This window comes from Amblyomma mixtum, chromosome 2, assembly GCF_055824585.1.
Source record: "Amblyomma mixtum isolate Tamu chromosome 2, ASM5582458v1, whole genome shotgun sequence".
In the NCBI taxonomy this organism is placed as follows: domain Eukaryota; kingdom Metazoa; phylum Arthropoda; class Arachnida; order Ixodida; family Ixodidae; genus Amblyomma; species Amblyomma mixtum.
In genome coordinates, this window is record NC_143013.1 from 37253358 (window position 1) to 37264128 (window position 10771).

Below are 10771 nucleotides of genomic sequence, written 5' to 3' on the forward strand. Positions count from 1 at the left end.
ACTGAATAAAAATTGACAAAATTGGCGAAGTTAGTTTTCTCAGTGGGTTCAACAAAATAGCATACTTTTACTGCTGGCAAACGCTGCAAAATAACTTTAGTGAGTTCTAAGCCGCAGTGTCAAAGCCTCAACATTCATTCATTCTCGGGCGCGCTAAAACAGAAATGCCATTAAAAAGATTTTCGCATAATACGACGACACAAAACGTCATGTAGAAAACGTCCGGCAGATGCCACCACGGAGCGTTCAGTGTGACAATGGTAGCGTAAGCAGTACGCAATAGCCTTTGATAGTTCACTTTAACGGAATAGCGCGTGGTATAAGAGCGCCGATGAAATTGCGAAGACAAGAAGATGTCATGGAGAAGCCCATCTCTTGCATTGCCACGATTTCCAAAGCCGCTCATTCATACCCTAGTGCTGTGCCACTGACCACAACAGCGCACTGCGTTCTGCAGGAGAGTGTCGTGACCTATAGGATGGCGGGCTGGTAGGCAATGACCGCCGACGCGATGTACGCGAAGCAATTGATGAGGCCCAGCGCAGCCGCCACTCGACCGAACGTGGTGCGCCCCAGCGTGAGCTCCTGGGTGATGAATATGATGGAGCACACGGAGTACGCGATGGTGGCCGCGCCAATCGTGGTGCGGTAGATGCTGCGCAGCGGCAGCGCGTTGTCCAGCGTGCAGCAGGCGAACAGGAAGAGCGACATCGTGAAGAACGTGCCCGACACCCAGACCATGAAGAGAGAGTCGACGCGGAGGACCACCAGCCGCGTGTGCTGATTGGCTGTGGTCACCAGGAAAAATATGGCCGGGCCAATCATGAGCTGCGCCATGTTGAGGACGCCCAAGGCCATGTGGGTGTAGGCAGGCATGCTCACGGCTCTGCAGTAGTGTCACGTACGTGGGGATTGTTGCGTCGAACAGGGGTTGCAGTTGAGACGGTTTCTCGAGCATCCGCTTGCCTGGTGGTCTCAAGCGCCACCTTCTGCCTGGGCCACCGATGTTGGCTAAGCAAAACCAGCAGGCTCTTGTCTCACATGCGCTTCCGTGTCGGAGTACCTCTATCGTTGGCTGAAGGGGAGATTCTCCGAGGCACTGAAACGTAGGGATTGGCTGGACGCTACTGACGGGTGGAGTGTCAATTACCGACAGACCGCCGTTCCTCAAAAGACTTCTTGTTGATGACTTGCAGACCACTGCAATGAGGAAACGAGCAGAGGATAAAACAGCCAGCTAATGACAGCGAGCAACTGAATTAAATTTCAGCTCTTGCGGCCAGACGTGAGCCTTGTAGATTTCACAAAGACACAACGATTGTAGTGACAAAACTTACAAAACGCCCACCGTGGTAGCTCAGTAGTTATGGAGCTCGGCTGTTGACCCTAAATACGCGGGTTTGATCCCAGCCGCGGCCGTCCAATTTCAATAGAAGCGAAATTCGAGAGGCACATGTACTGTGCGATGTCAATGCACGTTAAAAAACCTCAGGTGGTCGAAATTTTTGGAGCTCTTCACTACGGCGTCCCTCATAGCCTGAGTCGCTTTGGGACGTTACGCCCCCATCAACCTAAAACTTTGAAAACCGTTGGGAGCCGCAACACTTAAATGACAGAACACTGTTGTGGATACAGATAGAAAAAGCAGATTGCTCGTGCATGGGCTAGTTTGTTCAAACTTAGTGTGCAACTTTATGTGCAACTTTGACACTGGGAAGTGGAACGCTACGCCTACATGTTATAGTCGGAACACAGTTTTAAACGATGAGTTGAGTGAGTGGAAGGCACGGCGCACAAAGTCGGGCCATGGATGATTTTTTTTTTATGCAGGGTGTATTTACTGTGCGCATTGTTTCGCATTTGAATATGCGCGCCAGCTTATAACGAATGTTATTTGCAAGTACATATACTTCTGGCTCTCCTGCAGTCTTTGTCAAAATTACACATTATACATGCGCCTGTGTTATACAATTCAGGTAATTATTAATAAACGCGTAGATAATCCTGAATGTAACACTCCTAAGTTGTTCTCTTGGGCAGCCGTGCTAGGACCCTTTATAGGCCGATGGCTGTCGTTAACCTTGCATGACATAACGAAGAACTCATAATCAACACGAAGTTGTGTCTATTGTGAGCCTCATATAATAAATATTCTTACTCAACATGAAGCTGTGTTTCCTGCTCGCGGCCTCGTATGCCATAATAAAAAAAATTCCTCTCATCACAAGTCTGTGTGGTATATTGCATCGAAGTCTTCCAAGTAAAACGGAGGGCTTCATAGCACCAACATCAATCACTGGCTTATAGCATCGCCTTCTAAATACTGAGCACCGGCTCCTAATATTTTGGGCTAAATGGCTTTCGACAGCTGATCCCAAAGTTGCGAGATCGAATCCCCTCCGCGGCGGTAGCTAAATGCAGAAAAGTGCTGTGCGATGTCAGTGCACGGTAAATAACCCCAGATGATCGAAATTAACACGGATCGATTTGCTACGGCGTCTCTCATGGCAAATGCGTTTCCCTGGGACGTTAAACCCCATGCAACACACTACAGTCAGCTGCTCCTCAATTATTTTTCAGGCGTAAGTGGTCGCGTACCAGACTAAAAGTATGCCATCTTTTTAGCGGAATGGACTTACCAACGCAATTGAAGAAATACACCGTATCACAAAAGGAACATGGCTGACAGGCCAGCCTGTACTGGCAGAAGCATCCTCTTCTACTTCATCATTCCGTGCACTGCTGGATGACGCCGACGGTCATATGTGATTGAACACGTTGCTAGACGCTGACGTGCATTCGCAAATGTTCCTCCTGATAACACTACACAAGCAGGAAAATGAATCGTTTTTTTTTTGCCAAAAAACGCGTTTTTCAGCTTATTTCCAAAATTTATTCTACATCATATTACAGTATATATAGAAATGGTGAAGAAGAGATTTTAAGAAAAATGCTTTTTTTCTCTCTCGTGGTGGTACGTGCAAAGCAAAAATAATTTTTTAGTTGGAGACAAGCAACTCATAAAACAGAAAGAAAAGAAAATAAAGCCATGCACATTACCCGCGAAAAGTCCTAATCTTGGTGAGACACAATTACATGAAAGAAATTCTTGGGTAATGCGTTTACAATTATCAAGAACAGGTGCTTTTCATCTGAACAAAATATGTGAAGTACGTAGAATAAGATTTCGAGCGAATGAATGTGTATATCACCCGTTAACTGAATTAAATTGTGCTAGTATGAGAGGCTTCATCATAAGAATTTTCGCACGCATCGTAACATTTTCGCAATTTTCGTTGAAAGAATTTTCGCATGCGAAATAAAGTGAAGCAACAAGAACAACGCCGTCAAAAAGATTCAAAATAAAATTACCTCACTTGTCTGTAAAGCAACATGTCTAGATTTTTTTATGTAGCAGTCGCCCGAAAAATAAATCTCGATATACGAATATATACAACTGAACCTAAAAAAGCATAGAGATGCTACCTAGTGCTCTCGAAAACATCCCACACAAGATACTTCCGCCCAGTAGCGCAATGGGCATCAGCTTAACGCAAGAAGTTCCTGCTATGACAATGTACGACGTGGGCGCCGACGACGTCTAATACGATGAAGGTCCCTAATGTACCTAACGTTCTGAAATTAGCTCGGGTTTGTTATATACAGAGAGAGGCTTAACTAATAAATAATTGATGTCATTTATTTACAGATATCTATTTGGAGATAAGGCGCACCATTATATTTCTGTAGTAAATCAAGGGCTTTGTTCCTTCTGGGGCTGTCCTAAATGTACGCAGGTTCGAAGACGTTGCGATGTGTTGGCCTTAACGAACAGAGAGCCTGACATTTTCAATGCATTCAAATACCAGCTTTTATGCCTCTTACTGGAGAGCGAGAGCTGATGCATGTTTCAACTAAACCGGCAATCGAAGCATCTTCGGCGCATAGTTAAACACACGCACCAAGATGGTAACCTCTTGGTTTGAATATCCGCCTCGTATACAGGAGTATTGTGGTTAGTACTCAGTGTCTCCGGCTGCAAACCGGTTTCCAATAGAAACCTCCCGTCTCCGGTACAAACCTTACGCTGGCCTGGAACTCGGTATCTCTGGGGTTAAACGTTTAGAAAATAGGTCTTTGCCCCCCCCCCCCCTTGTACAGACTAAAAACGCCTAATGTCATGGCAGGTCAAGATGCCGTTGCACGATTAAAATTAGCCATCTTTCTAAAAAAGGAGCCCAAAATTAAATTAATACGTTGAAGAACTTCAATGTTAATGTAAAATTCATTTCTGTAGATAATTTAACAAAACTCCTGTTCGGGCTAGATGGTGCATAGCTTATTTTGAAATGAATTTAAGCGCACAAGAACACGCACACAAGAAGAGGAAACACACAGGACAGGCGCTAACTTCATCTGATCTATTAATTTGCGGGCGTTAAGGGGTGGAGGGACACATTTGGCAGACCATTGTGCGAACTGCAGAGCGTGCGAGCCGCGGCTGGAGGAGATAAACATACTTGGCAGAGGCGGTGATAAGACGGCACGTGAACTATTAGAAGCCTTTCACATCAGGAAGAGGGGGCATGACTGTGTGAGTGACACGTCAGTTAATATTTTGCAGGCAGAATACAGGTATTTTGAGCACGTATTGTGAACTGACGATGTGTTTTTTTACTGCGCATGTTTCGTTTTATGTATATATTTTTGCTCTCCTACCTGCGAATAAATCAGATGAAGTTAGTGCCTGCCCTGTGTGTTCCCTCTTCTTGTGTGCGTGCTCTTGTGCGCTTAAATTCATTTCAAAATAATTGATTTCTGTGCAAGGAAATTTCGCTGTATGAGTAAAAGATTCCCAAATATATATATTTTTTAAACATGACGGGCAAAAACAATTATTCACTTCTGAAAACCCTTACTCATCCCATGCTCTTGCATACCTCCGGACATGATATGAATGAAGCCTGCAGAAAAGAAGACAACGCATTGTTTTTCCGGTAATCAGCGTGTCTCGTGCACGCACTGCAGGTGCTCTTATTTAGGATGCACTGTCGCGCTCAATACAACTTCTAGCTCATCCGGAATCAACCTACTGAGGCTTTCGCTTTATATAAAAATAGTTTCACCAAATGGTAACTACACAAATTTCCAGCCGCGCTGGGCTGGCCATGCTTCAAGAACTGACCTCCGGCCGCAGTTTCTGTGTTGCTGCTCATACTGAGCGCTGTAGTAAGTACATAGAACAACACCGGAACGAACAATTTTAAATTTTCCTTTTTTGCCACTAACAGTTGAAATTTGGATTAATCTTGATGGTTCACATCGCTCATTGCCGACCGAAGAGTTCGCTGCCGAGATGGCCAACAGTGTGACCTGTTGAACAGTTTTTTTATGTTTCTACAGTAATTTACGGTCTTATTCTGTACTTGAAGCTCTACACCCTCATGCTATTTGTTTACTTATTGCATGTTTTGTGGAAATTAACACTAAAAACAATAAATATTGTAAAAACGAGCAGTTAGAAAGGTGAAGAAAATGCCATTCGCAACAAATGATAGAAAGCGTTAACAGTCAAAAGGAGAACCGCAGGTTTCCCCTGAAAGATTTCAAATCCGCGGTGGCTCAGTGGTTACAGCGCTCGGCTGCTGACCCGAAAGACGCGGGTTCGATTCCGGCCGCGGTGGTCGAATTTCGATGAAGGCGAAATTCTAGAGGCCCGTGTGCTGTGCGATGTCAGTACACGTCAAAGAACGTACCCCAGGTGGTCGAAACTTCCGGAGCCCATCATTACGGCGTCCCTCATAGCCTGAGTTGCTTTGGGACGTTAAACCTCCCCCCCCCCCCCCCCCCCCCCCAAATATATATATATTAGGACAACATGGTGCCATATGTCATACGTACACATCATCATTCGTACAGTGGGGCTTATTTTGGACGCTGACCCGTCAAACACACGGCTTTGTCTTATGGACCGTCCCGCACCTGAAGCCTGTTCAAAGACGCCAGGTGCATGCAGTCATTGTGTCCCATGTAAACTCTTGAAGAGGAAGAGGCGGTCCCGAGACTGCTGTCTAGTCTCCAAGTCGACTGGTCCCACAGCACGCCAAGCATGAGACAGCAGTATATGTACATAAATAAATAAACAAATAAATAAAGAGATTACTTAGGCTATAAAAGGTGTTTTTGTGGGTAAGGAAATCTGCCCCTTCCTTACCCCCACCCCCTTACACTCAAAACAAACGCAGGCGAAGCCATTAGGCATCTTCATTCCCCCCTTGTTATAATTCCCCAACATCCAATCCGCCCCCCTCCGATCACAGAAACATTATCTCGGATGCGAGCACAACCACTATAAGCATTTTTATGACCGGATACATCTTACAAGAACGGCGCCCGCGGCAGGCACAAAGTGTTTCGAAGTGCTCAGTTCGCAGTGGGAAAAAATAAATAAATAAGCCTCATCGAACGCTTCGCGAGAAAGAAAATCAATTGCCAGTGGCACTGAGCCGAAGCTATCGCTCTCTTAATGGGCCATTATGCCGGCATTCGGAATTAATGGCGCAATCATTCCTCCGCAAGTGGACCGGCCGCGCCATCTGTAAGAAGCTTCTTGAGTCGAGGTAGAAGGAAGAACCCCCCACAGCGTAACAAAAACCTCTGATGGCTCTCAACAGATGGCGTTACCAATGCTACGCCGGCGCACGAAACCGAAGAAAAACTGCATTGCTACAAAGAGCAGATTTTTACGCGAAATGTAAGGGAAGCATACTAAGTTGCAGTTCTTCAGTATGTTCGGCCCACCAGTATCAATGCTAAATATTGAACAAAATTAGCTTCAAATCTTACAGCAGCCAATAGCAGCATCGCAGCGCCTTTCTGAATGAATCCCGGGCCTCTTTCCGTAAAATGTGCATACGTGTGCCCTTCTTGAACCATCTCATGTTTTTGTGCCCGCTTTTTCCTTTTAGTCCCTTCCCTCCTCCCCCAACGGTAACGCCCTCTCTCTCGCTGTTTTCAAAAGGAACATGAATTAAGTTCCTCTAATGCTGTAATCCGCTTTAATAATGACGAGCTGATGTGATGCGGCCGAGTGAGGTGAGTTTAGAAACTGTGCACGAATGAATAAGTCATATTTCGCAACCTCAGTACACTGGTAGCGATATGTGCACTTAGTGTGAGCCTAACAGCCCCACAGCAGCTCCTAAAACATAAGCTCGTAAATATATACAAAGAGTAGCGAATGAAAAAAATTGTCACTGCCAGTTAAGTTTAGTCAGTTTATTCTGTGTGTTTAACCGATCGCATGCAAGATAACACGCACGCTTAAGTTATTTTAGCAAAACTTTGTTTACTTCTTCGCACCCCGACACGCTGGCTCAATGGTTACGGCGCTCGGCGGCTGGCCCGACAGACGCGGGTTCGATGCCGGCCGCGGCGGTTGAATTTCGATGGAGGCGAAATTCTAGAGGCCCGTGTACTGTGCGATGTCAGAGGACTTTAAAGAATCCCATGTGGTCGAAATTTCCGGAGCCCTTCACTATGGCGTCTCTCATAGCCTGAGTCGCTTTGGGACGTTCAACACCTATAAAGTACACTTTACTTCTTCGCAATAGGCAAAATTAATAAAACACATTGGCAAATACCGTTGAATGACGTTATATTTTTTCTTTCTAGACATGTTAGAACAGCCTGCCTAGTTAGTCGTTTTGAATAAGTGATTTGTCGGTAGTCAGGAGGCGTTTCAGTTCTCTATGAACGTCGATTTTCTTAGCGGAAACCGGACAAGCTCCAGCGGATTTTCATTCGTTCAAATTTAAGCAGCGCTAACTTTTAGGACGAATACACAGAGGACATGACAGGACGGGCGCTGACTCCAACTATGTTTATTGAACAATGACAGGACGGGCGCTGACTCCAACTATGTTTATTGAACACGTTTCTCTACGAGAAACGTGTTCAATAAACATAGTTGGAGTCAGCGCCCGTCCTGTCATGTCCTCTGTGTATTCGTCCTAAAAGTTAGCGCTGCTTAAATTTGAACGAATTAAAATGCATAACCAACTAGCCCCGCAACGTGTTTTACTAAGCTCCGGCGGAGACGCAGATAAATATCGCCTTCATTCGCCTGGACTTGTGCTTCCTCAACTGTTATGCTCTAACTGTGCTCTCAGTTTTTAAACAAGCAGCATGCAGCTACTACACCAGCAACGCATTTAATTGGATTCATTACGACTTGGCTGTGCATTTATCATCGCATTTGCCACCCAGTGCTAACTGTATTCGAATGACGCCATCATGCTTAAGTTACACAAGCGCCATAGGTACGCAACACTGCGCTGCTTTGCTTCAGGGGCGGCTAGGGATAAAATCTTCGACAGCATCCTAAGGGCAGCAGGTTTGCTCGCGCTCCCGAGTCGACCTTGAAATCAAGCGCCGCGTTGCTGACATCGGCTGGTACCGTCCAGGCGAAATGGTGCGTCACGCTCGTGACAACACCTTTTTTTTTATTCGAGTTATCTTCAGAGCCATGCAGCTCGCCTACCTTAGCAAATCTTTTGCACCAGCAGACAGAAAAATGGCTCGATCCGTGACTCTTTCTGCATGTCTTTCCAAATCCAGAACAGCTTTACAGGCGTGTGCATGCGTCTGTACCTATACGGCACTTCTAAAGACTGGCCGCTTGGCTTTGTCGGCTTAAATGTTTGCGCACAGTATCCATCTGGCTTTCTTCATGCGCGCACTTTTTGTTGTGCTGCTGCCATTTCTGCTGACTTAACAACTTTCGCAGCCTTGTGTAAAGCAAGTTCGTTGCCCTACAGCAACCTTCGTCGAACTTTCTCGTCGCTATGGTTCCATAACCAATCTGATCCCTAGTCACTGAATCTATTTCGGAACCGAAATTGCATGCACTTGCCAGTTTCTGCATATTTCGAAGCAAGGGTTCGAATGGCTCACGTAGGGCTTGGACTATTGTGCGGAAGATGTGGTGCTCATGTATAGTTGCGACGAAAAAAGATTAGCCCAATGACGTCACCGGAGCGACGAAAATCGCGCCGTGCTTCGTGAACACGACTCGAACTTTTATTATCAGCATGTCCGTAACCGCTGCGCTGAGAGTTGCTACCTGCCGCTCTGGTGGCCGGTCACAGTGCTAAGATTTTTTCGTCGCGACTGTGCCTCGTGCTGCTGCGCTGCGCAATGTGCTCCAAATCTTTGTATGACAGTCGCGTAGTTGCTCCTGTTGTAGTCTTCATCAAAGCTGAACGTGTTGTATAGCTCGGTGGCTTCATCGCCCACAACGCTCAGCAGAAGGACTGTCTTCAGTGGTTTCCTGCTTGGCTTGCGGGCTGCTCCTGGTGCGGTGAGAAAGAGTTCAAACCTATGCTTGAATACCTGTCATTTTTTGGCAATTTTCCCAAGAGTTCTCAGCGGGCCTAGTGGCTTCAGGAAGTTCATTGGGCAGAACTTACGATGGTATCTTAGGCTCAACAATACTGGACGTCAAAGGGAATTTCCCACTTCTGGCACCGTGTATCGTTGTTTTGCAGCGAACAGGACATGGCAGGACGTAAGGGGAACAAAGGCATGCCGGTTTATTCACCAGTCGCTTATATACACACAGTGGAAGACAGTGTGGTTCCCTTATCATGACAAGCATATTGATTACGTCATGAGCAACGCTGACGAGGGGCCCCTGTTGCTCCAGATACAATGCAGTGATGATTATAAATCAGATGATTGCAACCTTAATGGTGAATTATTAAGAGCCATCTTCGTAGGCCATAACATCATGTAGTTTTCTGCACCGAGATTTTCTGTTTTCATGACGTGATTGATCTTCTTGACTCTCCCATATTGTTCGGTTTGATGCAGACGTAGCCACATAAAATCAGCTGCATATAGCTCCCGTCAGGGTCGTAATACCTTTGTCAACGCTCAGCAAACGTTATAGTCTGATTCCTGAGCATAACAAAGATGTAAAATAAGAGAAGTGAAATAAAGTAGAAGCATCCATTTATGTTTGTACCCTACAAGTCAGAACATCGAAGTATTTTTGTGCACATTTAAAGACGCTTACAAGGCAGAAGATAGTTAATCGAACTCACACTACGTCAGACGGACATGCCGGCTATTGTTAAATAGCCGACCAAAGCAGTGATATTTGCGTATTATTAAGCTAGAAATTTGGTATTTGTGGTCCTGCTCACACGTGAATTTCGCAGCGGATGCAAAACTAGCTAGCCGACCTCTAGACTTGTCGATCATCAACGGGCTAACTGTCATTAATCAACGATCGTCAATTTAAAGGCGCAAGTTTTTCTCCGGAGGGTTGAGAAACAGCAGCTAACGAGAGAAAATTTATTTACGTTATATATGCCTCGCTGCGAAACAGATGTCAATGTTCTGAGTACGAGGCTAAATGTTTCGCTTCGTGAAGGAGCGTATTGAAAGGCGGTAAAAGCGCGATAACCTTTCATAAGCTGTCTGTAATAGCTGCTGTCCAAGAACCGCTATTGGTGCATAATTCAAAACTGCATGAGCATTCTCCTTGATATCCACGTACTATCTTTGCCATTCCACCTATAATAATCGTTTGCTTTATGGAATGCTTAGTCTGACGTTTTCCGCGGATTTTTTTCTGAGGTCTAAAGCAGGGGTCTCGAAAGGCTCATTTGTTTCTTCATACGGGCTGCTCTTGCTCAGAGGTCATAGTATTCGGCTGCTTAATAGATCTCACTGCTTTAATCTCCTCCTCGGCGGCCAGATTCAA

At 45.6% G+C, this 10771-nt stretch overlaps 1 protein-coding gene across 1 annotated transcript; it reads right to left on the minus strand.

The window, feature by feature from the left end:
* Positions 1–471: 471 nt before the first annotated feature.
* LOC149359005 (uncharacterized) lies at positions 472–876 on the minus strand. Its single transcript, XM_089568962.1, has one exon. It carries the CDS (start codon positions 874–876, stop codon positions 472–474), a length of 405 nt encoding a protein of 134 aa, XP_089425088.1.
* Positions 877–10771: the final 9895 nt, after the last annotated feature.